Source organism: Oxyura jamaicensis, chromosome 4, assembly GCF_011077185.1.
Source record: "Oxyura jamaicensis isolate SHBP4307 breed ruddy duck chromosome 4, BPBGC_Ojam_1.0, whole genome shotgun sequence".
Taxonomy (NCBI): domain Eukaryota; kingdom Metazoa; phylum Chordata; class Aves; order Anseriformes; family Anatidae; genus Oxyura; species Oxyura jamaicensis.
Window position 1 is genome coordinate 56,629,414 of NC_048896.1, and position 25,789 is coordinate 56,655,202.

Below are 25,789 nucleotides of genomic sequence, written 5' to 3' on the forward strand. Positions count from 1 at the left end.
CACCTTCCACGGTCTCCTCCAGCGTCTCCTCGTCGCTGTCCATGGCGCGCGGCCGCGGCCAGGCCGTGTTTCCGCGGCTGCGCCCCGCCCGGAGCCGCCGCCGCCGCCGCCGCCGCCATGGACAGCGACGAGGAGACGCTGGAGGAGACCGTGGAAGGTGCCCGCGGGGCGCGGGGCCGCCGCACGGCGGGGCCCGGGGCCGGTGGCGGTGGAGGGGCCGGGGGGGCGCGGGCGGCACCGGGCGGTGCCGGGGGGTGCCGGTGCCGCATGACATCAGGCGGCTTATGCAACGCCACCGCCGAGCACATGGCGGCCGGCACCGGGCCGGGCTCGGGTGGGGGCACCGGCACCGGGCTCGTTGCTCGCCGGGTGCCCGGGAGGTGCCCGGGGCCGGGGGGCAGCCGGCGGGGCCGCCTCGGGCAGCAGAGGAAGGGAGGCGGCCGGCGCTGCGCCCGCTGGAGCGCCGAGGGTTTGTTCCCCTGCCTTAATGTGGAGGAGCCGTGGAGCCGGGGGCCTCAGCCGTGCGGCAGAAGCTGCGGCTGTGTAGTGAGACTTCATTTTCCGATTCGTTTCCTATCGACAAAGAGACGCCAAACACCTCTCTGTTTGTTGGGAGTGGCCTCTTCCCCTCCCCAACGAGGATGGTCTCAAACATACCGGGAGAACCTGGTTCTGTGCACCGTGCCCGGGCTCAGACCGCGCCGGGCTCCGGGCACCGGGCGCCGGGCCGGGCTCAGGCCGTTCCCGCCCAGCTCGCCCCTGAATCCCCGGGCCAGCCGGGTCCTGCCGTGCCCAAGCCCGGCCGTGTTGCTGTGCCGAGCGTGCCAGCAGCATCCTGGCGGAGCAGGGTGGGTGCTGAGAGCAAAGTTGCCAGATGCTTTGGTTTGCTCTGTAAGAGTGCAACGTGCCAGCCCTGCTGCCCTGGGTTTTTATCCAAGTGTTTTGCAAAAGCCTTGCTCCTGTACTGGGGGTAGTGCATTGTTTAGGGTTGTTTTTGAGTTACATCAGCGTACCCTTCCCATGAGGATACACGATGAATCCAGCCTTCAAAGCCCTGAATGTTTACATGGTTCTCTTTCTTCTACAAGAAGTACCCACATCAGAAACGTCACTAATCTTTTAACTGCATTGATGTAAGTGCTGAAACTTACCTGTTTTCCAAGATGGGGTGCTCTGGCTGGCTGGAGGGAAGCATGACCCTTCCTTCTGCTTGTGGAGGGCAGCACGCTGCCTTCCCTGCCTTACAGGGCCGCGGGAGGCCCTCACTGATGTGCCTTGGCTTTTGCTGCTGCTGCTCCCTCTCTCTTCGCTCTCACTTCTCTCAGCAGCTCACAAGGGGGTTATTAACTCTTCCAGCCTCTGTGAACTTGTCCCAGAGTAGCTCGCAGTGGGACCTCTGTGTAAGGGCCAGGCCGAGGTGGGGCCCTGCCGTGGCTGGGCGAGCACTGTCAGCCTCCTGAGCCAGCTTGGGCTGACCCAGGGGTGCAGGGAAGGATTTGCTGCCCAATTAGTGACCTGAGCCAGCCTGCAGAGCTCGGAGAGCTGTTCTGGTGTTAAAAGACTAAAGCAGTTCGTGTGAGAGGACTTCCTGACCAGATGCTGCCCCACATCCTTACCATGCCCTGTCAGTGATGTCCCTGAGGGGCTGTGAAGCATCCCTGGGACGTAACAGCCTGTGGTGATGTGGGAAGAATGTGTGGCCACGTGTGCATCCTCTGGATGCCTCTGTCCCCACTGAACCTGTGGAGCTGCCGCAGCCAGGGCATGAGCACAGGGACTTCTGGTGCCACACAGGTGGCTCGCTTAGCCCACCGATCTCTGCCCTCGGGGTTTCCTCTCTGGGCATGGGACTCCAGGTCTGATATTATGGAAGTACCTCTTGATGCCTCCACCAGCCTGGGCTGTAATTACTCCCCATCACACTGGGGTTTGTTTCTGCCTTCCTGTCTATGTTGAACCTTCCCAGTTTTAGGGAAATTTGGTATGGTGAGGGCTTGACCTAAAGCCTGTAGAATTGGATGTGTGTGTTGTTTCATCTTTAATAGGCTTTATACACATCACCAAGAAACTCAGGTGGATCAGAGGTCAGTTTTTATTTAGAAATATGTAAGAGCACAAGCATACACAAGCATTTCTTTATTTATCAGTTTTTGTTCAAAATTTTTACCTGCTAAAATGTCACGATGGAAGCTTGTTCCACCCGCACGTGGTGCGTCGCTGTGCTGAAAGCAGCCCTGCTGAGCTGGAGCATCTTAGTTCTGCAGTCAGAGTAGTGTTCTGCTAACGCAGTGAGTGCTAAGGACTCCAGTTCACACAGGTAAAGCAGAAAACAGCCATCCTTAAAGCACTCCTCTTTCATTTCCCTTTGGCTTTGAAGAAGCAGCAAGAGCTGCAATATGAGTTTTATTCTGCTCTGACTTAATCCGAGCTGGCCACTTGTATTCTGCAGAATAAAAACCCATGCCAATGAGGGTCTAAGTGTGTCACCCATCTGCTGTCCCCATGTGCAACAGCTGTAACGGCCAGGAAAGAGAAGGGGGGAACATAGCCTTGAACACATCAGAAATGCTGCTTTCCAAAGCCTTTGAAAAATGAAATAGCAAATTGACTGACATATTGTGAGTGCATAGTATTGCAAAGATTACATGCTTTTATTTCTTTAAATTCCTGTGGATATAGCTACGAGGTGGCACACCCACGTTGTTGAAAGACATGTATTTATTGTTTTTTTTTTTTATAAATAATAATAAAAAACTTGTCTTGCTCAGTGGATTGAAGTGTAAATCTATTCTGTTCTCACAGGAAATACACATTTTAGATAAAAATTATTATATTTTTGAAACCATATATTAAGACAAGTTACAGTAGAATGAACCTTATTTCGTTTAGAAACATTTCTATTTTTGCTGCTGCTTCTCCTCTCTCATGTTTCTCATCAGTTTTCTTGTATCCTAACCCTTTTTATTTTTTCTTTTAAGTGTAGTGTGCTGCAACATAGTAGATTTGGCTGTACCTAATCTCTGAACGTTTTTCCTAACAGCAATGGTTCGATGAGGATTACAGTTTTATACTGGGGAGCTACAATATTTCAGACATGTACACAATCAGAGCAGAATTGCAAATGTATATAAAGTTTAATGTGTTTCTTTGTTCTCTGTCTGGATTTTACTTCAGGGCATCTAGATGATGATGGGCTGCCACATGGATTCTGTACAGTCACCTATTCATCGACAGACAGATTTGAGGGAAACTTTGTGCATGGAGAGAAGAACGGCCATGGCAAGTTCTTCTTTTTTGATGGAAGGTAGGCAACGACTCTCTGGTTTTCTTCTATATTCTGCCTCCTGCTTACCGTGCTGTGAAGCTAATCTATATTCCTCATATGCTTCAGAGTTTCCAAACAAGCTTTCTTATTTAAAACCATAGTTGTAAAGTTTCCTCTTCTGCTGCAGTATGCACAGTGCTGCCAGGGTGCCTTTCTGGGCTTGGAGCTGTGTACATAACACGAAGCCTGGAGTTGTTTCCTGGTGGGAGAGAGCAGCCTTGTGAGCAGTCTGAGTGCTGTAAAGTTGTGAAGTAATTAGAGACCTTAAGAAATGGGAAAAGCTATTGCAAAATCATTCTGCCAGCTACTTGGGCTGCACAGTTCTAGTCCGTAAGTACAAGTGGACTTCTTTGTTTGCCTCGTAGCCCTGCACAGAGACCGCAGTTGGACTTGGAGCTCCCTGTGCCAAACCCACACATAGGTGTAGGGCCTTTCTTAAAAATTGGTTAGTGGTTAAAGGGACCGAGTTAACCGTGCTTGTGTTCTCAGCTCTACCTAATCTTTTGCATGTTGCAAAACCGTGGCCTGATTTATTTTCAGAAAAGCCCCTATAACTTCCACTCTCTTCACTGGGAATGGTGGCAGTGAAATCAGGCTAGTCCATGCCTGTTTTCTTAAGTCTTCATTATGAACACCTTGTGTGTCTTCCCCCACCGGCCGCATTTCTCCCTGCAGTTGCTCAGAACTTCCTCCAAAGGAGCAGCAGATGTATAAAATGACACGATTCTTCGTGGTTTTGCAGCTGTCGGTGGCACTATGAATAGCAGCTGTTAAACTGACAGTCGTGCCGGGTCTGCTCTCCCCCTGCTCAGCGAACTTCTGAGCAGGAGCGGAGGTATTGTGCTAGCTCAGTGAGTCAGCTCCTTGTCTGTATTTGCTTTTGCAGTTGCTTCATACAGGAGATAGTGTTTTTTTTCATGAGAAGGATAATATTTTTATTCAGTTATACAGGAACTGATCAAGCCTCCAAGCCTGAATGAAGAAAAATCCCCACTGTTGTTGGTAATGGGCTTATTAAATCTTGTGCAAGTAGCTGAAAATCACTACTGCCCAGCAGCTGACCTCTGTAAAACAGCGTGTTTTTTTTAAGTTGGCAGACAACGTCTCTATGGACACATGTACATAACGCTTCTGTGCTTGTTGATGATCTCAGCAGAGCAGTTGCTGATTGTACAGTTAGAGAAACTGACCCACTATTTTGTTTGTAGAGCTGCTCCTCCAAGTAATCCAGGGTACAGGCAGTGCTCTGTGGGAAAACTCGGGCTGCTGCCTGTGCTGAGCCTTTTCTGCACCTCTTCAGCGTTGCCAATTCTTTCTTTTTTTTCTTTTACATAACCCTTAAAAAAAATGGAACAGTTGGCTACTGTATGACTTCAGGACCTAACAAAATGAAAATACACAAAAATAGTCTGTAATACGATTTTGGAAAACGGGATATTTTTATAAACTGGCCTATGTTTATTTTAATTTAGCTAAAGCAGCCTTAACCAAGCAGTTGCTACTGTTAGTAAAGACGTTGCAGCTTACCTAGCTCTGCCCACATAGCGAGAGTAAGGTGCTCTCAGAAGTGGATGGCTCAGGTATGTTGAAGGAAGAATGACTTGGCACAAAGCAGGACATGCTGTTTCCATTAACTGTGCCTTAAGCAAGGCTGAGCGTTTGTGGAGAAGTCTTATGAAGAGAACTGAATTCCAAAAATTTCTCAAAACATCTCTGCCCTGTGTGGCCTGGGTCTGTTTCCACTATGGGTAATTCCCCTCACAAGCCTGCTGGTAAAGGCTGAGAGCTAACTGCAGTACGTCTGTTTGGGAATGGCTGAGTCCTGTCAGACGCCAGAATGGCAAGAATTAAGTGTTTTCATTTTTCAAGTGTTGGGAAATAGCGTCAGCTGCCTGTTTACCTTGTTTGCCTCAGTTAAAACTTCTCCCTTTATTTCAGAGTAGTAATTTTCTTCGTGTTGACTGTTTAAGGGAGTGAAAACCTGTACTGAAGTATCAGTTGTTTTCTTTCTCCCCCTTCAAAAATGCAACAAAACCCAACGCATTGTCTCAGAGAGGAGTTTCACCTCTGGCACACTCCCTCCTTTGGATCTCATACTTGAGCTTTCACTGGTGCTTACGCTTGCTGGAGAGCCCTTTACAAAACACTTTGCATAGTAACTGTGAGCGTAAGAGTTGTGCTTCGCACTGAGCTGCAGCTGCTGTTCTCTGTTACCTACAAACTCTCGTAAAGTAACAGCTCCTGGATAGCAACAGGGAGAGGTATTATTTTTAAGAAAGGTTTCAATATTGCCATACGTAAGGCAAGGTGGGTAATGGGTCAGGGTCTGTTGGTGGAACTCAGTACCTGGAAGCATAGTGCATTGTGTCCCAGCCGCACAACTTTTATCACAGGTTTGTTCTCTAGCCTGTGGATATTCTAGATCCACACTAGGCCTGGCAGCCTAAGATTTGAGTTACAGTCCAAGAGAAGGTATTTTCTTTGCAGTGCTGAAGAACTGTTGTAATTTAATAGTTTAACTTCAACTAATGCGATTAAAGCTAATAAGAAGGTTGTTTTCTTTCATTATGTAAACTGGGAGTGACTTCTTCTAAAGACTAATCTGAAATGTGGATTCCATGTGTGTTGCCAGCTACGGTGAATTTCAAACCTGGTGGCCTGTGATAAACTAGAGGAGAAAGCGGTGTCGTCTGTAGTCAGATAAGCGCACCGATTTCTGGTGGTTCTCACCTGCTCCGCTCCTTCCCCGTGCTCTGCTGCAGGAGCTGTCTGCACACATCTGTAGCAACCAGCATCAAGGAATTCATCCAAGGGAAAAGTAAAACAGCTTTCCTGCCCTGTCCCCCTCTGCGTCTGGTTTGTGTTGATTGCTGTGGGACGGCGTGCAGCATGGCGAAGGGAGCTGTCTGGAACAGAGTTGCTGTGAAGACATCTGCATAAAACCAAACCTGAACTCTTGTTTCTAAACAGTGTCTGACACGAGTAACTTACGTTCTTTTATTGTCGTGTATGTTCCCATGGAAACCTCAACCAGATTGCCAAAATTATGTGAAAACAAAGAGTGAGGTTTTAGAAACTAGGAAGGTACTTCTGAGAAAACATTCCTTCCCCAGCTCTTGAAATTGTTTTGTAGGACGTGTAGAGTCTTGTGCTCCCAGGCAAACACTGGGCTTATACCACAGATGCCTGCATCAGAAACGGAATTATGCAATGCAAGTGTGCATATTGCGGCTGGCTGTTAGCTAGGCATGCTGGGGTAAAAGCTAAGCAGTTTGTATTTCCTTACACCAGCTCTGACCTGAGAAAGAAGTACCTGGAAAGGAGAGTCTGCTCAGTTATGCTTTCACTCTTTGTGGTTTCCACCAGCAGCCTTTTTAAGCAAGGCAACAAGGCAGGACAGGAGAGTACTGCTGCATCCCTTCTGAAGCGTTTACAAGACAAAACCAAAGTGAAATCAGTGTCTTTGTTCAAATCCAAGTGCAGCATTGGTTCTGTTTGACACGCTGTGTTCTACTTTAATAGAAATGCACAGGAAAATGACAGTGCTTTCAGCAAGCCCAGCACAGGCTGCTGCTAAGCGAATTGCTAGGGAACTAGCTTAGGATCGGTAGCAGGCTGCAGTTTGTGCTCTGTTACTGTCCACCCGTGTGGCAGTGCCATTTCCTCTTACCAGAAATGTCACCAAAGATCCAAACACAGGAGGTAGAGAAACCTAAGGTGAGGGCAGCTTTCCGTAGCGGTAATTTCTTTGACCACAAGCAGTCTATTTGCTGCTTTAATTTCCTACCTCAGCCTATTAACGAAGCAGCTCAGCAGTGCAATTCAGGTGAAGAGTCTGTGTACGTGCAGTGCACCCTGGTTAAAGGACAGCATCAGACGCAGGGCTGTGTCATGCCTCCTGTCGAGGCTTTGGATTCACTTCTTGGGGAGGGGAATAGTCTTCCACTGCTGTTTTCTTTCTCTTTTTTACCAGCACCCTGGAAGGGTACTACGTTGATGATGCCCTGCAAGGCCAGGGGATTTACACTTACGAGGACAGAGTGGTCCTTCATGGCACGTATGTGGACGGAGAGCTGAATGGGCCAGCCCAGGAGTACGACAGTGACGGGCGACTGATATTCAAAGGGCAGTATAAGGACAACATTCGACATGGAGTTTGTTGGATATATTACCCGGTAAGCCTGACCTCCTGCTTTTTTATTGCAGAATAGTACCCATATGCATCCCTCTTTTTTCCACAGCTGAAGCAAATATCCACCAAGAGCCAGCTATCTAAAGGTCAGCACACACAAATCTGGGTGGAAGTTTTGTGCATTCTCGTTTTGGATAATCTGAGACACAGTCAAACCTTTTCGGTGTTGAATGTTTGCCTAGTAAACAGGATGCAGTAAGGCTGTGAGATGCCTTTATCGTATTCATGTTCCTGGGAACCCAGCCCTTTGGAAGTGCATCTCCATGCATCTCCTCAGGAAGGCTGGGCCAGCAATTCTGCCACTTTGTAGTGCTGACTGCAGACGTTGTGGCGTCTGTCTTGGCCCAACAGACAAGGTGGAATTGGTGTGAGAATTGCGCCTCTGAGTGGGGGGTGTGCAAGTGCTTAGGTCATTAACCCAGCCAAGGTTAGGTCTTTCTGATTCTTGATAGTAGGTATTCCTCTGGAAAACCCTGGAGAATTTTTTGATATGCTCTTACCACCATGCTACTTAGGGCAAAAATGGTAGTACTGGTTTTAGAGTTGTTTTTTTGTTTGTGGGTTTGTGTTTTTTTTGTTGTTGTTGTTGTTTTTTCTCTGTGTGCATTAACTTGGGCCTTGATTCACAAACTGTTCATGTCAAATTTCTGTGAATCAGAGCTCAGGACTTGTGTCACACAGAAGGAAAGACCTTGCATTTTGGCTGTGTCACACTATGTGGAAAACCCAGTTTATTTCTTGCAGTGGTTTTATCCTGACTGGAATTAGACTTTATCTAGCTTCTTCATGTCAGTCTTTCTTACTCCTTTTCACAAACTCACATCTGAATTTCCTGTGGTTCATTGAGGTTGCTTCTTTTAAAAGTCAGGAAAAATAACTCAATACTATGCCTTTTCTTTTTTGTCCATGCTTTTAGGATGGAGGCAGCCTTGTGGGAGAGGTGAATGAAGAAGGAGAGATGACTGGAGAGAAAATAGCCTATGTCTATCCTGATGGAAAGACTGCATATTCTGGAAGGTTCATAGATGGGGAAATGATAGAAGCAAAACTGGCAACTCTGACATCTGTAGAGGATGGGAAACCTCAGTTTGAAGTAGTACCAGGCAGTAAGTTCAGTAACACAAACTTGTATTCTTCCTTGTATTGCAGCTACGAACTGCAGATGGCTTGGTCTCTATAGTATTAACCAGTACAGGCTCTAAAGGCTGGCTGTGATTAGAGAGTAGGTGTGTTAGTGAGAAGCCCTCTTTCTAAACCATAAAGTTGGACAGAAGAGCACGAGCGTGGGGAAAGATTTGTTTGCTCTGCAAACAAATGGGAAGCGACCCATGTGGTGGTGCTGCTGAATTGCATTTCGTAACCCTTCTCTGGCAGGCTCACGGGCACAGTCCTGCTTGTCGCGCTCACCGTGGCCATCTGGGTCAGCGTGAAAACCTGCTTAACGGTGTTAATGCTGGCACAGCTGCCAGCTTTGTCTCGTAAAATAACTGGGAGTGGAGCATGGGGTTGTGGTTTGGTTGTAGCTCTATCAAGCTAGTGCAAGTGAGTATTACTGCTGTGGATGTTTTGCTGTCTGTGTTACTGTGCTGAAAGGACGCGGGAATTGGAATTAGTGAACTAGATTCAGCAGTTGTATAACAACCTGACTCACCAGCACCCTTCAGCCTGCCTGGTCCTGCTGACACAAAGAGGCTATAAAAAGGTTAGGGTCAGGGTGGTGCCTGGGCCTACGCCGTGCTCCTTCTGCGGGGCAGTGGTGAGCTGGGGCTGTAGTTCTGGGGTGGTTTTATTGCTCTGATGCATAAGTGATGTTTTGGGGGTGAGAGGGCTAAGCTGTGGACAGGGCCATGAATGTAAACAAGAACCACGCTGTAATACTGACTGTTCTGCCACCGAAGATCCTCTCCCTCAATATGAAATAAAGCCCAGTGAAAAGAGGATGGCAAGTGAGGGAATGTCTGTGACCTTTTATTTTTTTATCACAACCTCTCAGATGTGATAGCAAATCAAATTTTAACCTAAAAACAAATTGAGAGGGCACAGTTGTGCTTTGTAAATAGGATTCAGTTGCACTCTGTATGAAGCTGCCTTCAGCCAGATCAGATCTGTTTTTAGAACTTGGATACCGTGGACAATGGTCTTTTATCAGGCTTTAATATTCTGGGTTGTTTTTCTCCTTATTTCCACCTGCATCTTAACCTATCTCCCAGATAGTCCTCTGGCACAATAGTTGATTGGAGAGGGATGTAACGGTATAATTAGAGCTGTACCACTGAGTTGCTTATTAATGGCAGGAAATAAATGACTGTAGCAAATGTACTTTGTGATTACTGAACATTATCTTCTGGCTGAAGTCTATTCTGGTTTTGAGCTAGAAAACATTTCATATATGAAATAGTCCAGCATTTTTTAGACTTAATGTGTTATTTATTTAGTATATCCTTTTTAATTTTTCCTCTTACATTTTAATGAAAGACTCTGGGAAGGGTCAGTTTTGGAAGACCGTCCTGACCTTTAAAACTTAGTAGTTTAAAGAAGATGCATCCTGTGATTAATATGCTGCTACCCTGGCATGCTGGGGGGGAGAAAGGTAATCAAGAAATGTAATCTCACTGAAGTCCTTTGTTAAGTGCAGTCCTACATAATACTTTTTTTTTAAACGTAACATTTCTTGCAGACATTAAATTTTAATTTTCTTATGTCTTGATTGCATTTAAGGTTACATGCTTTGAATATTGCCAATTAGTTCGTTTCTCTTGAGTTCGTTTCTCTTGATTTCTCTTTCTAGGCCCGGTATACAGTTTTGACAAATCTACTTCATCCTGCATTTCTACAAATGCACTTCTTCCTGATCCGTATGAGTCAGAGAGGTAGGCTTTTTTTTTTTCTTCTGCCCACTTTTGATATTGTCAATACTTCTTTGCTATAGCATATTTAGGCCCTGATTTTGCAAGCCTTTCCTCATTTAAAATAAAAATTGTTTAAGGTTTTATGTGGAATCCATTATTACACATCAGTAAACATGTGTCTTGATTGAATTTCTTTGATTTACACAATGAAGTTGCACTCTAGTGGATAGAACGCAGCTGTATGTTTTAAGAGGTAGGGTCCCTAGCATTTCAAGTACACGTTCAGTACAGTACTCGGACTCCACTAACAGCCCACACATGTAACGTTTTGAACAATAAAGTACACTGACACTCTAGATACACAACTAGCTTCAGGTTGCTGTGTGCTGCGCTCAGTGCGTCTCAATGTATGCATTGCACAAAGTTTGCTCCCCTCCCTGCAGATGCGGCAAAGCACCAAGAATAAATGATCAAGCTGGAGGGATTCTTCTAACAGTCCTGTAATGTTACAGCACAGATTGTCTCATGACAGTCAATTGGTGACGCTCCTTTACTTCTGTGGCTAGTACACAGTATATCACGATTTACTTTTTACCTAGGCTTCAGAGGCCTTGCTATGTAGTCCTTTTCTGATGCTCCAAAATATCTAAACAAGTGGTCAGTAAAATGCTGGCATTTGTTTGGTTCAGGTACGTGAAGATACAGGGATTCCACCTTGAAAACTCTTCCTCAGTAGAATGCTAATCTGTGCATGAGCCCACCATCAGCCTCAGCTTAGTCAGAACCTCTGGGGTTCTGATGCTACTGAGGGTGTTCCTGAGGTAAAGCCCTAAATGAGTAATAATAACCTGCCAATGCCATTTAAAAAAAAGTAGTTTTCAGACTGATAAATAAAAACTGTCCCTGCTTTCCACCAAATCTCTATTTTGCCAAAATAGAGAGAGTGTATGGAAGAGAGGAAGGTGAAGGGATTGCATTCAGAGGTTATGAATTATTAGTTTTCTTGTTACATTGAGTTCTTAGCCTTTATGCCAGTAGTGTTGTGATGATGCTTCTTGAAAATGAAAACTTTACACAATCACTAATTCATGTCATTTTTACCTTCTAGGGTGTATGTTGACGTCTCTCTCATTTCCAGTGCTGGAGAAGGATTATTTTCGAAAATAGCAGCAGAAGCTAGTACAGTTATGTCCTTTTACAATGGAGTGCGAATTACACACCAGGAGGTAAAAGAGAGAAAGTCAATCTAAATTTTCATTGCTCCTTCTGAAATCTTCTTATTGTAGGATTTTACACCCACCCCCTTCCCACCCTTAAGTTTTAATATGATGGAATTTAATTGAAAGAAAGAGTATGTTCAGCTATGTTTACTTAAAAAACAAACAAACAAAAAAACTTATGCACAGGAAAAGCTTTAGTTGCATGTATTTGAACATGTTTGCTTTCAAACTGCTGGCAAAGTTGACCCCTCCCCACACACACACTGGATTTCTGCCTTGCAAACTAGGTAGACAGCAGAGACTGGGCCCTCAATGGAAATACAATATCCCTGGATGACGAGACAGTCATAGACGTGCCAGAGCCCTACAACCATGCCGCCAAGTACTGTGCCTCACTGGGGCATAAGGCCAACCATTCTTTCACTCCGAACTGCATCTATGACCCGTAAGTAGCCATCTGTTTTGAAGCAGAAGCCGCAAGGCTGTGCTGCAGCCTGCAGTCTGGGTTTGCAGGGTGCTTCAGGGCAGCTGTGGGGCTGGGAGCAGCGGGTCCCGGTGCTTAGGTTCATGTTCTCCTGCTGCGTTGGCACTGTGGATGCATGATGTCTTTTCAGACTAAGCCCATGGGTATCTTCAAGTTTGCAACTGTACTACCTTTGTCATGAATTTCAGGAGCTGCCTGTTGGTTCTAACACACATAAGCACTGCTCTCGAAGTCCTAGTCAGGTTCAGACTGAACCATGTTTGCTGAACTACAGAAGCTTGACCAGCACCATCAAACATTGCTGACTTATTCGAAACACAAAAAAAAAAGCATCTTGCTGCTTTAGAGTTGGTGCAGAGCACTAGGAAACTTCTGATGTATGCATATGCTCAAGGTTATAAATATTTTCATACCAACATATGTACCCACAGGTTTGTCCATAAGTAGAAAACCTTTCTCCTTTATTAAATAAGTAGGTTTCCTTTACTGTTGAGCCCTGGGAGAAGATTCACAGAAGTGTATTACGACAGGCAACTAACCTATACTGGGGAAGTGAAGATGAGCAAATTTTCCATGCTCTCACAAAATCTGTAGCATTTTCCTGTCATCCAGCTATTTGCCACTGCAAGCCCAAGGCATGTGGCAGTGATCAACTTTTAACTTATTACAAACAAGCAATATCGCAGGACTTTTGGAAAACTTTGAGCAGTACAGCTATGCAAAGCTGTTTTAATATGTACCCTCATCACTGAAGCCTTTATAAGGCTGACTTAAAGAAATCTTCTCCTCTAATATCAGAGTACATGACATTACACTCAACAGTGAGTGACTGCTGGAAGCGTTTGTGAACGGGGCTAACCGAGTCCGTGCCTTGACCGCTGAGCCTAGCAGAAGTGTCTGTTCTCTGTCTAGGTTTGTTCACCCTCGTTTTGGGCCAATCAAGTGTATCCGTACCATCAGGGCTGTGGAGAAGGATGAAGAATTAACAGTGGCTTATGGATACGATCACAACCCCGTGGGGCAGAACGGGCCAGAAGCACCTGAGTGGTACCAGCTGGAACTGAAAGCTTTCCAGGCTGCCCAGCAAAAGTGAAGCGGGAGCTCCTCCTCAGTTCAGCAAACTCAAATAGAAACTTGGATCTATGCACTACCTTTCTACTGAAAACTGGACAACCAGGGATTGTTCATGCTGTTGCATCATAACTTTGCATTCTGTGTTAAGAGATAAGTTTCTTGCATACTAACTAGGTTTGACTGTGTTACTCATAGCAGATTTAAAATTAGCTAGCGTTGCACCAGTCTTATCTGGAGAAATTATTTAATATTCTATACAAGACGTGATATTCTTTGGTAGCTTCTGCTTTTGCACCATATGCAAAGATGCCAAAAGACTAGACAGAAAACTAAAATGGGTATATCGTTCACTTTTAGTCGGCAGACTTAGTGTTGCTCTCTATCTGCCTAGGCATTATTGTGCAACTGCATTTTGCATATATGCCACTTGTGATGATAACAGTAATATTTTGATATTCTCTAATAGTAGCATAATTTTGCCTTTTTAAACCTTTGATCTGAATCTTGCAATAGAGCAGTTTATTAGCATATAGGAGGCTGGGTTTTAACTCCCCTTTCCTCTTGTCTGAACGTTGTTCTTTCTACAAATCCTCTTTTGCAGGAGAAAATCCTTTCTAACTAGTGGAAAGGCTTGTGTGTGTATGTGAGAGTGCTGTGTGTTGGTCTCTGTGGCTCTCTAAATAGTATAGCAACATGTCCAAACCTAATATTTATCTAGCCTTTATGGCTGGCTTGTTTTATTTAATTTATGATTACGACACGCAAATGAAGCTGTTCTTTGCATGAAGATTTTCTGAAAGGAGAAAACGGATTTACTTTTTGAAGGACTTTCAGAAGCAGGTGTTCTGGAAGGCAGACACATGAACTGCATTAGTGTCTGTGAGCTGGTGTATGTATTTCACCGGTTAAAGTGGCCGGTTCTCAAGGCAGAAATTCTAGCAGTCAGACGCTTGCGTCTCACGTGGGTTCTCGTGAAGGAAGTGCATGTATTCGAGGGCAGGCTGTAGCACTTGGTTACGGAGCACTATATCCTTTGTATGTGTTCAGCTGACAAAGAATATAGCCTTGTAGCAGTCTTCTAGCAGTACTAGTTTAAGACAGTGAATTAATACAGTATGAGATGTCAAAATAAGATTTAAGTAAAAGAGAAGATTGTTTTTGGAAGACAAACAATGAATGTAAAAACATCAGTCACTGCTCATATTTAGAAGCAGCAGTCAATCCATAGCTTTGTTACAGCCAACAGTGGGGGCTTGTGAATATTCATCTGCAGGGTTGTGTTCTGGGGTTTTTCAGGGATAGGAGAGTTGTTCATTTTTCTGGATACCGTACTGGTCTTGCCTAATGCTGTAGAAGAGAGGAATAATATATCATTTCAGTCTGGATACTGGAGCCCCTTTGGGTCTATGACACTCTTTTGGGTTTAGCAGCTTAGGAACAACTCAGATGCATTTGCAACTTTCTTTAAATGTTTGTAGTTAAAACTGTTTGTATATATGTAACATAAACGACATGGAAATTAGACCTACCTTTCTATTGCAACACGTTTGGTTGGTTGCTTGAACAGTTGGAGGTGTCTGGCTGTCAAGGGAGCTGGATGGGGGGAGCGCGTTGGGCTGGTAGCTAGAGGTGGAAGGAGGAGGCTGCTGCTTTGTGTGGCCTGAGGATCTTTGCTTTGGTACATGTACAAAGTTAGGAATCGTACTAGGCTTGGGGGCTCTCTGACGCTCTTCCAGCAGTGATCTGAGAGCTGTGACACAGCCCATCATCTCGCGCTGGAGACTCATGCCACAGCTCCCCTTCTGGTCCAAGGCAGGTGGCTGGCAGAGGTGATGTCTTGGGGACTTAGCTGAGCATGCAGGGAGACAGGACTGGGCCTCCAGGTGAGGGAGACCTGTCAAAAGCCAATTGGCAGCACAGCTTCAGCAAATCAACCTCAGAAGGAAATGTGTGTTTTGATCTTTCTCTGCCTGCCCGCCTGCAGGTTATTATTTTAGGTCATGGCAGTTTGAGCCATTTGCAGAAAGGCATGTCTCGCAGGCAGGAAGCTGTTGTGTGTGTCTTGTGGATTATTCTTCCACAACCATAACATCTAAAAAGTTAGGCTCGTGTTTAAGCGCAAGGAAGAGGAGAGGGAAGATGCGTGGCTGAATGCAGCTGATTGGGTAGTAGCTCCTTCCACATTAACCTGCTTTCCTTCTCAACAGCCTCCTTTGGGCTGCTCACCTCTTCCTGCCAGCTGGAGAACTGTGCTTAAAGTGTTCCGATCTCTCAAGCTCCTCTGGCTGCATTCCTGATCGGGCTCTGATTCCTCTGCTCTGCTCCTCTGATTCCTCTCCTCTTCGTGTAGACTCGCTAATTTTAATAGATTTGTCTGTCTTCATATTGTGTGATTTGAGAGAGAGGTAGAAGATGGGGTGCTCTTTGCACATCGAGTTTGGTGACTGCATCCTAAAATAGGGAATTCCTAGAAAAAAGGCACTCAGGTGTCCTTGGTATGTTCTCAAAAGCCACTAATTTGGTGACAGGCAGGCAGATGCTCTTGCGTATATTTGTAGCCTGATAGTTTGCTGCAGCTTTTGTCTGTTGGCTCTACTGTCTTTTTTCTCTCTGCTCTGTTAAAATCCACTGGTCCTCCTATAGATCCCCTCTTCAGTGACCAACCTTCTATAAAAGTTGTGGTTATGAAGCTGCTTTGGCTTGATTCAGGACCAAGCCTTTTAATTTTTCTGTGTTTTGTTTCTCTTTGTGGTCTGTTAGAGCGGAGACGGTTGGGATGGATTTTACCAGTGGGTAGTGAAAGGGCTCAGAGCTCAGCGGGTCCTTCAGAGGTTTTGGGAGGTGTGCACTGGCAGCCACAGGTTTAAACACAGGTTAACTACGTAACTCCGAGTAATGCCTTAAATTGGTCCACGTGTTCTGCAGCTCAGCTTCTGGGGCTCTCTAGGCAGCGAGACCAGCTTAGCAGAACTACTTAACGGTAATAACATGAGACCCACACCAAAACTTGATTGTAATTCAGAGCAGACATTTTGCAAAGCAATCTTTTTGAGTTTGCTGAATGCTGCTGACTATTTGTGAAAATGCAGTAAGAAAAGAAGCTCTGCTTCTCAGAGGCTGGCCCAAGACCTTTCCTAGTGGAACAGAAACTGGAAGAAGAGCTGACACCTGTCAGCTGAACCTGGATGGCCAGCTGGATCTTGCTGTACCCTTCTGGGGAGACATGAGAGAACTTGCAGTTGCTGCTTTTTTCAGGTACATGCCAGTTCCCAACTTCCACCCTTGGTTTGCAGGACTGCAAATGGCTTCAGTGTAACAGGAGGGTTGTTGGCTGAGCACCTTTTTGAGAAGGAGCCCGTATCAGCCTGTGTTAGAGACTGTTGACTGTAAAGAAAGCTTAAATTGATCTTCCTGCTATGGCAGCACTGTGTTTTCTCACCAGGAACAGGGAAGCCTAGTTTTCTGGAGAAGCAGTTAATCTTGGAGACGAGAGCATGGGAAGTTACAGCTGAGAGCTACCTGCTGCTGGGTCATGCCTCTGGGTAAGAGAAAAAAGGGCTTAGGCATAGAGAAGGGGATCTCATGCCGAGTCTGCTGCTATAATGTGACTCTCTGGGATCTACTAAAACACCTAATTTTCTTTCACAAATCTGAAAAGGCTTTTTTTCAAATTTTTTGCTACTTTGAAAAAAAAAAAAGCCACCTTATCCTACAGAAATGAAGTCCTAACTGATAAAAGAGTCAAAGAAGTACATGGTTATGTGGAACTTCAGCTGACAGAGTGATAGCTCTGGTAGCTCTTTGGCTTTTTCTGCAGTTGAGACAACAGCTGTTGGATGGCCCTTACTTTTTTCCAGGTGCAGCTCAAGCATGGCAATGGGTGATTCACGCAGGTTTCGGCCGCTTGGGAGGCCTGTTGCGTGCCCTTGCAAAGCTGCTTGTTTCGGGAGCGACTTGATAGCCAACTCTTTCGCTGAGCCTTTTCAGACGCGGAGCTCTTAGTGTTGCACACAGTCAGCAGTGGCTGTAGTTTCTTTCTCAGGGCTGTTGTAATTCTTGGCTGGCGTGGAAGCAAGAGCACCTGTCAGGATTTCTCGCCCTCTGCTAGGTGCTCGAGGAGCAGAGTAGCCAACGGCTGGTACAAGAAACCGAGAAGTGGTGCAGATCCTCACTTGTCTGTTTCCTTCCCCTGGCTCTAAGCCACCGCAAGGCCTGTCTGCAGGTGGGTTGTCCCCATCGTACCCATCCTGCAGTCGAAACCAGGGCTCACCGCATCGGTTGTGCCAGGAACTGTACAGCATCATCTCTGTCCCAGAGGCCTCTGTGATTTTTATCCTTTTGTTTGAATTGACAGTACTTTGGAAAATGCTTCAGTCGTGATGAGGTAATGAGTTGTACAGAGCTGGTTATCTGCTGCTTTGATTTCCTCTCACACAACAGAATTTCAGAAGCTGTAGGTGTCTGAGGAACTCTCCTTCAAGCACTTAAAAAAAAAATTGCTTTGAAAACAATGTTGCTGAAGCGTCTCCTTATATGCTGGGATGCTGCATTATACACCGCCTCCTCGCTTATACCACGTTGTCATATGCTGAGAGTATTTGGGTGAGGAGCGCAGGTGTGGGAGCAGCTTTACCTGTGGATCTACGTGGGCTTCATGCTCACCTGTGCCCCTGGGAGAACTTGTTCTTTTTGCTTTGTGTACTGGAAACATGATAACTATATTTTTGGAATAAGAGTTTCTAAGCAGTCATATAAAGAATTTTCTTTTGGTTTTATTTTTTAAAAAAGGTGCAAGATTGAGTGCATGTTTACTTGCCCCAGATCAAAGGTTTTGAACACTAAGGTCACTATCTGTTGAATGGACCCTCCTCTTGGCGCTCTTCTGTCTTCAGGCAATTGAAGCTCCTGCCCTCTTTCTCTGCCAGTTCTACTGTAACTACTGTTTTTCTGTTTGTTTCCAGGAGAATTATATATACAAAAGTTCAAAGCAATTAAATGTTCAAGCCATAAAATCATGAGTGTGGGAAGACCCTCTTCACAAGTTTTAACATATTTGTATGTAAAATGATGTTTGTATGAAATATTTTCATGGTAGAATGAATATTTAAAAAAAATCCACTAAGATCTAAACCAAATTTAAAAGGATGTCTTTTTTGTAAGATGCAAGTGTAATTGGTTACCAATAAGTAGTTTTTTTTAAAGGGGAGATGCAACAAACTATTGCAAATTATAATTGCAAATGGTCGTTTCTGCTATTTGGAAAGGTATTTATGCAGCATTACTCACGGCTGTCATAAATCATTGCAATAGCAAGGCCAGTCACATCTTCAGGACATACCTCCCAGCTTGTCCCGTGGTGGTGTTGTACAAGCGGACCCATCCCTACTTTCTGCGATTTCCTCCTCCTTTTCCTACTGTAACTGTACCGAACTTAACTCTTGAGCTAAGATCCAGACTAAAATTGTGTGTTACTCAACAGTTTCTGCTGGGCCTTCTGCTATTTTAATACTCTTTAGCCCATAATTACTGGGTGTCTGTTCTGAAGAACTAAGTGCTAAAGAATAATCCTTGGGGTGAGCTTATACACGCGTTAGCAGTTAACCCCGGAGTACTTAACTTGTATACAGTACTTGATAGGTGTTTTATGACATTTGTACTCGAACTATGAGCCTTACTGAACATCTGGAGGTTTATTCATGACTTTTAAAAAATGGATAACTCTAAGAAAGATGTTTACATGAATGGTGATTGCCCTTCCTTTGATGTTATGAATGAGGTTTTTATAGTGTGTTTGGGTGTATGTGCAAGGAAGCAAGAAAAAAAAAAAAAACGTTTCTGGGGAAAAAAATAGACTTGACAAACATTTGTAATAAGTGAATTTTAAAGATCGCTTTAATTGCGCTACGAAGGCAATGCAGATATTAAAATATTCAACAGAACAGCCGTCTCCCCGCCTCTTTCTGCCAGGCTTCGGCGGCGAGGCCCGGGGCTCCCCCGCCGCGGTTACCTCAGGGCCGCGGCCGGGCCCCGCGCACCTGCAGGGGCCGGGGGGCGGCTCCGGAGGCCCGGCCTCGCCCCAGCCCCCGCCCCCGCCTTCCTCACGGGCCCGGCCCGGGGCCGTGTCCCCGGGGGCGGAGCTGCGGGGCCGGCCCGGTGCGGTGCGGGCGCTCCGTGCCCCGGCATGGCGCCCTAGGCGGCCGGCAGCAGGGCCGGGGTGCCCCCGCGGGTGCGGCATGGATCGGTACCGGTACTTCGTGTTCAACCAGCGGAGCATGGTGGTGCTGGGGCTGCTCCAGCTGGCCATCAGCGCCCTGTGCGTCGTCAGCGGCTTCGTGGACGGCGTGTTCAGGACGGAGTCCGTGCTGGGCAGAACCAGGGCCCCGGTCTGGGCCGGAATGGTATGGCTGCGGCGATTTCCTCCTGTCGTTTGCTCTTTTCCCCCGCTGCTACCTGCCGGTGCTCGGCTGGGGTGGGGCAGGCCGGGGCCGCTGCCATCGCTCCCCTGGCTTCCTGCCCCGAGCCCAGGTAGCGCTTCCTTATCCCACTGCAGGCGGGAGGGTGCACCGGGGCTTCCCGCTGAAGGAGCTAAATGAAACCGGTTTCTACCAGATAGTACAGAAAATGGGGCATCGTGGCAATGGCCAGGCCTTTTTGCCAAAGTGTAGTGACAGTGGAGAGAGGCCACCAAAGGTTAGGAGGGGAACATGTGCTCAGCACTGAGGTCTTCATCTCCTGGCGCTGCTCCACCTCCCACAGTGGGGCACTGGGAGTCCTGCACCCGACTGGGGTCCTGCACCCCAACTCCTTGTGCCCCAGTGATCCACCCCCAAGGCAGCGTTACTGAAGCGTGTACTCCCAGCCCAAGCCTGCCCGCCTCCCTCCAGTGAAAGCTTCCGTCCCTCTGCAGGCTGTGTGATGCCTTGGAAAAGCAGTGCGGGCTTGTAGCACTGTAATCAGACCTCAGTTCTGTTATGAGATGTGAGGCCGGTCCCAGGATTGCTGCTGTGGGTGCAGCTGATGTGTAAGACACGTTTCACACAGTCCAGCATCCTGCCGCTGGTCCTAGCCACCAGGAGATGCCTCGGAGGAAAGCGCAACAGATCAGCAACTCTCTTCCCTCTTTCTGTTTGTGATCTGACAGCTCCTCTGATCCCAGCCTTGAAAACGAGGGCCTTTCATCTGTTCTGTGGCAGTTTATCTTCAGAATCTGATACGTGTCGTCCAGTTACCAACTCCTTTTCTGGTCTGCAGGTCATGGGAGTCCCGGGCGTCCTGGCTTTGTTTTCCTCTCAGAGAAAGAACCCCGTTCTCGTAAGCTTTGGGGCCTTGTGGGTATGGGGCAGGGGCAAAATGTGGTCGGGGCAATCGAAAACTCTTTAGGTAGGAAAAGAACTGGCTGGTTCTTCTGCAAGATCAAGAGCTTTATTTCTGTGAGTTGTCTTCACTCACATTCTTAAGCAAAATGAGGCTTCGGTGTTACTTCACTTTCTAATGCGTAACACGAGCTATGGCTCTAATAAACAAAAACCTGTAAAAATGGTGGCTTTTGAGAAGCAAGCCATCCTGGTATTGCTTCCTGCTGTTAGGAGCTGTGTACACCAAGATAGGAAGCGAGTTGATTGACTTGCATTTCCTAGATAGTTTCTCTAGCCATGTAAGCTCAAAAGGGGGATATTGTTTCTAAGGAAGAGGACCTTAAGAACAAAGTATTTCAGCCCAGCTTACACCTATGGGCCCGATTTGGGACTCGGTTGTATCTCAGCAGTTCAGTGTCATGGAAACATTTATTGCACTGCGTGTGGCTTCCACCTGACTGTTGCTACTGGATACTTTCAGTGTTATGGGAGGTCAAAGGCTGGTACCTGTCACTCATTAATTAATACCTTTTGTTTGTAGTAATGATGTTAATTTACTAGAGGGTTCTTTAAATTCCTGTCTGCCTCCTTACTTTCCTTTAATTTCTCTGTGTAGGTGAATGTGCTGATAGCTGCGTCTATAACCTCTTGTGTTGCCATCCTCATTGTAATAGTTTATAGCTCCCTAACGCTGGGCTATGGTGAAGAGGAGGACCTAAGTTTTCACCCGGCCCACCTTATCCATGCGGTGAGTACCGATCGTGCTTATCGCTGGGGAACGGGACAGGCCAGCCTGCCACCACGTATGCTCATATCACTTCCTACCGTGTGCGTCCAGGTATGAGCCTGAAAGTGGTGAAGTCAGGTTAACTGCTGGTGCTGCACCCAGAAGGTTTGGCTTGTTCTAGGAAAAGAATCATGGTACCCATCATGAAAAGGGACGGTTAGTGAACGTATCCCTGGCCTGCTCTGAGACAGTGATTGCTAGGCTCCTGAGTCCCTTCCAGCCTGCGTTTAAGGTGATAAAGTTACAGCAGTTACACATCAGCTGATTAAATCTAGGTATTGTTTCAAGAACATTACTTTTTCAAGAAAGTAAATGAAAAAGGAAGGAGTTAGCCCTTTTATACCTCAAATCTTGTGCAAACCCTGGCTTCCTGTGCGTATGAATACCTCCGAGGTAGATGAACCTATTCACCAGTTTATTGCAGGACAAAGTCAAACGTCATGCTGGCAAGGTGCAATGTAGCAAGATGTATTTCATATTTAGTGTGAAGAGGAGCAGCCGTTCTTTGGATTTCTACTCATTGTTAAAGCCGGAGTGTAGCTATTTCCAAACCCTATGCAGTTGCATGATGTCTTAAACTTACTAAGAAACCTTACCTTACTGCTTGCTCTTCTCCCATTTGAGGCTCACACTTGGCTTGCTCTTCAGCACACAGAAAGAAGAGCTTTAAATAACACTGACTTTAAATCAATGTCCTAACATGTAATCATAGCACTCTTGCAGTAATTAGAGTATTTTTGGCTCACTTTTTGAACGTGGCTTGAACATTTCCTTTTTTTTGCTTGCAGAAGTTCGTACTTAGTAAAGTTGTCAAGGGTGCTAGCATCACGATGCTCGTTGCCTCTATCTGCAGTACAGTTGTCGTGATGATTATTGCTTACTTGGGATGCCGAAGTCTTCCATGCTGCGCGTGCTATGATAGCATAACTGGAATGGTGAGTGAGGAGTCTGGGAGCACCGATTCATTTGCACTGAATGTGGGAGGTAGGGGAAGAAACTGAGGAGAAGATGCGTTTTTCTTCTGCAAACCTTACTTTGGCTTTACCCCAGTTATCCAGCGCTAATTCTGTGAAATGAAGGGGATGTTAGAGGGATTTCATAGTTTCCTATTTTTTTCCTTTTACTTCCACTTTCTTATTTACAGTGTTGTGTTAGACCTAGCGTAAGTTATCTTCATTTTCTAAAATACTGGTGCTGAAGCTACTGTGGTGCCGTTACCTTTGAGTTCCTGCAAGACTTCTCTCCCCCTTAAATCAATGATTGCTCCATCGTACAGTATTTCAAAGACTTGCTGGTACTCACAAACCAAGATGCCTCAACCCTAGAACTACAAATTCAATAGTAAGAATGTCCCAGGCACTGTATGGAGTGTAGCGTGCAGCTATGTGTAGGGAACCCCGTTTTACTCTCAACCTTTGTGAACTCTGCTTCAACTCATGATGCACACGCTGCGTGTCTCTGCCAAGTGAGCTCAGTGAATACCAGCTGCTTCTGTACTAGAATAACTCTGATGATGTATTAAAGTGCAAATATCTGACCATCTTATTTGATAGGGACTTCATTGGTACGTCTTATGTTGCGAGGCAGCTAAAGACAAGAAGTGTTTGCAAGTGTGCAAGGCAAGGCTGCTTTAAGCTTTCAAGCTGAAATGTGTTGAAAGGAGTGAACTACACAGGCATTTTAAATGCGTTCGGGTTTATCTTCTTGACCAAGCTCACAAAATGTCTTATTTAATGGCGTTATTTCATTCATAGGAATGGTTGCAACCTAGTGAGGACCAAAATCAGGCTATGGAGATGGTTTGCGCTGTGCAAAGTGAGTAACTCTTTCCATCCGTGTATTTGGATGTTCACCAGGGATATGGAAGGAACATTCTGAATAAGCTTTACATCACAAGCCAAAATCCTGATAACCAAAGTACTCTGAGCCAAAAGAACTCAGGATTTTGTGCAAGAGTCAATAGCAGGTTTAATGATTTCTTCTTTCCTTCCCCACACAGGTCCGGGAGACAGAATTTTTAATTTCCCAGATCGGTTTCCAGTCCAGGACTTCGACACAGAGGAAGACGCATCCAAACCTCCACCATACATCAGAATGACTTGAAAAAGTGATAGAACATTTTAAAGCTACTAGTCTAAATGTGCAGTAAGATGGATGTGAGAAGTTCTTCACCTTCAAGATGGCCATGCACTTTTCCTGGGCCTTTTAAAAAGCACCCACAGAAAGAACTATTGACTGCCCAGTGGTCAGCAAAGATCCCAGTGCAAATGGGAAGACCTACAGATATTTTGGGATGTTCAGACTTTGCATAGTTAAAATACCTCATTGTTTCTGGAAAGCATGAGCTTTTTTCCTCCAGCTTTTGTACTTAATTCATGTTTTATTCCTCTAGAATTCATCATGCAATTTGTCTAGCAGTGCTAGCCTTATGCATTCAAATATTAAATACTGTTAATTTTTAAAAGAAACTGGTTGTGGAGTGTTCCCCCCACCCTTATCTTCTCCTCCCCCACTGAATTATCTGTCATGAAGGCTTCAATTCATTATTCAGCTTCTGTGTACTTTCCCTCTCTCGGCAGGGCTGGGGCAGGTAAAGTTAACGGCACGAAGCTTTGCCAATGCCATTCAGACACCTCTGTCAAAATGGGGTTTCTGGGGTGTGTTCATGTCTACGTACAATTAGACTTACTGATGAAGTATAGTGCTTGAAGCACAATATTGCAGTAGCTCCTTGTACAGAGTAACTTAACTTTAAATTCAGTTTGGAGTTTCTCTATTTTGACTTCAGAGACTGAAAGTTTACCAAATGCTTATTGTGGGGCATGTTCTGCTAAACTTTGTTATAGATCAGGTCCAAGGTTCTCTGTTTGAACCACCTACAGCTTCCACTCAACTTGTGCTGGTTCCTGACGTGCATAAAATTCCCGTGTGCATTGTGCTTCACTTCCTGGTAGGCTTAGACGTGCCTGTCAAGCAAATGCCTCACCACAGGTGTTGAACACGAAGTGGTGGATTACTTGTCCCACCGCGGGGGTTAGTCCAGCACACCCATCTGAGCAGGCCTTGCAAGGCAAGTTCTCCTCTTGAGACAGTGCAGTAAGCGGTAGGACACCGTGGGGGCCTCTGAGGCACCTGTCTCCGAAGCCTTGGCTGCGTGCCTGTCCTGAAGGGCCAGGAGCTGTACCCCTGCCTTTGGCTACCTGGCAAAAGCACGGGGGGCTCTGGGAGCCGCCCTGGGGAGGTGGTGCTCTGCCTGCTGCCTCCCAGCTGCCTGGTGCCTGCAGGAGAGGTCCAGAGATGAAGCAGTGGCCTCAAAGCCTGCTGGCACCTCCGTGTGTAGCTCCTTCCTCCCTCATCTATATTAGCTCTGCTCTGGGGAAGAAAACAGCAATTCCACTTCTATTTGCTCTTAGAGGGCTAAATAAAATTGAACTTTGTAGGTATACAGTTGTCCACCTGCAGTGCAATACTTACAAGGAAAATAAAATTTAAAAACAAAACCAACCAGGGATCTAGAGATCACAGATAAAAGGATTTCATCTGAAGTTTTCAGCCTCTCTATATATGCCCACGATTTTCCTGTTTGCATTTGTATGAGCTGGAAGAAGCCTCTTCAATTAAAAACTCACAAAATGGTAGCACCAAACCCACTAACAGGTAACTGGCCAGTTGGTTAGAATCTACTTTCACCTTACACCTGCCTGTATTTCACTGTTTGTTTGTTTGTCTTTTTATATTATTTGCCTTTAATACAGTAATTGGGAACATGAGGAAAAAGCAATGCTGTGCCTTGTTCTGTGGTGCGGTGCCTGTCAGCAAGCATCAAAGCACCGAGCATGACTTCCCATCCTCAGCTGCTTCTGGCACAGCTCCAAACAGCCTGCGATGACTTTTCCCCACCTTGATTAGCATAAACCTGCTGCTCTCATCCATTAAAAATGTTACGACTCTCTGAGAGGTTGTTGTGATTGCTAACACCTGAAAACAGTTTGGCTTTGATTCTTTTTTTTGTTTAAAAGAGATTTTTGCCTCTGAAGGAGTAACTTGTGGAAGTATTTAGTTGCTGAAACGCCCTGCTCCGCCACCGCTGCTGGGTGGAAGCTGCCGCCCCAGCGGGGGGTACTGGTCTGTGACTGTGCCTAGGGCATGGGGTGCTGCACGCCTAGCGTGAGTCCCCGGTGCTCAACGTCTGGTTGGTCAGAGAAATTAATTAGATTTTATGGCAAGCATGCGAAGAATAAGCTTCAGCAGTCCTTGCTGTAATCCAGAAATGTTTTCACCGGCTCCGAGTGCTAGCTCCTGAAGCGAGGAGGTTATGAAAGCAGCACCGGGCCTGCGGGGAGGATGCGAGCAAGGCCAGGGCACGTCAGGTTCTGCTGGCACGTCGCTGGTACACGCACCGAGGAGCTGGCTGCTCCTCCCGCTCTGCTCGGGAAGCAGCCGAGCGGTGGCATTTAGAGGCAGGATGCCCCCCGCAGAGCCCTGCCCTTGCAGGAGGTGCTG

The 25,789-nt window shown here is 46.2% G+C and overlaps 1 protein-coding gene and 1 pseudogene across 1 annotated transcript; both read left to right on the top strand.

Moving 5' to 3' along the window:
* Positions 1-26: 26 nt before the first annotated feature.
* Positions 27-19,083, top strand: SETD7 (SET domain containing 7, histone lysine methyltransferase). Its single transcript, XM_035323733.1, has 8 exons — positions 27-157; positions 3,175-3,304; positions 7,299-7,500; positions 8,434-8,623; positions 10,306-10,387; positions 11,475-11,592; positions 11,874-12,031; positions 12,983-19,083. The coding sequence occupies exons 1-8, from the start codon at positions 118-120 to the stop codon at positions 13,161-13,163; spliced, it is 1,101 nt and encodes a 366-aa protein (XP_035179624.1). The 5' UTR covers positions 27-117; the 3' UTR covers positions 13,164-19,083.
* Positions 19,084-19,290: 207 nt separating this feature from the next.
* On the top strand, positions 19,291-23,754 carry LOC118165590 (annotated as a pseudogene).
* The last annotated feature ends 2,035 nt before the right edge of the window (positions 23,755-25,789 follow it).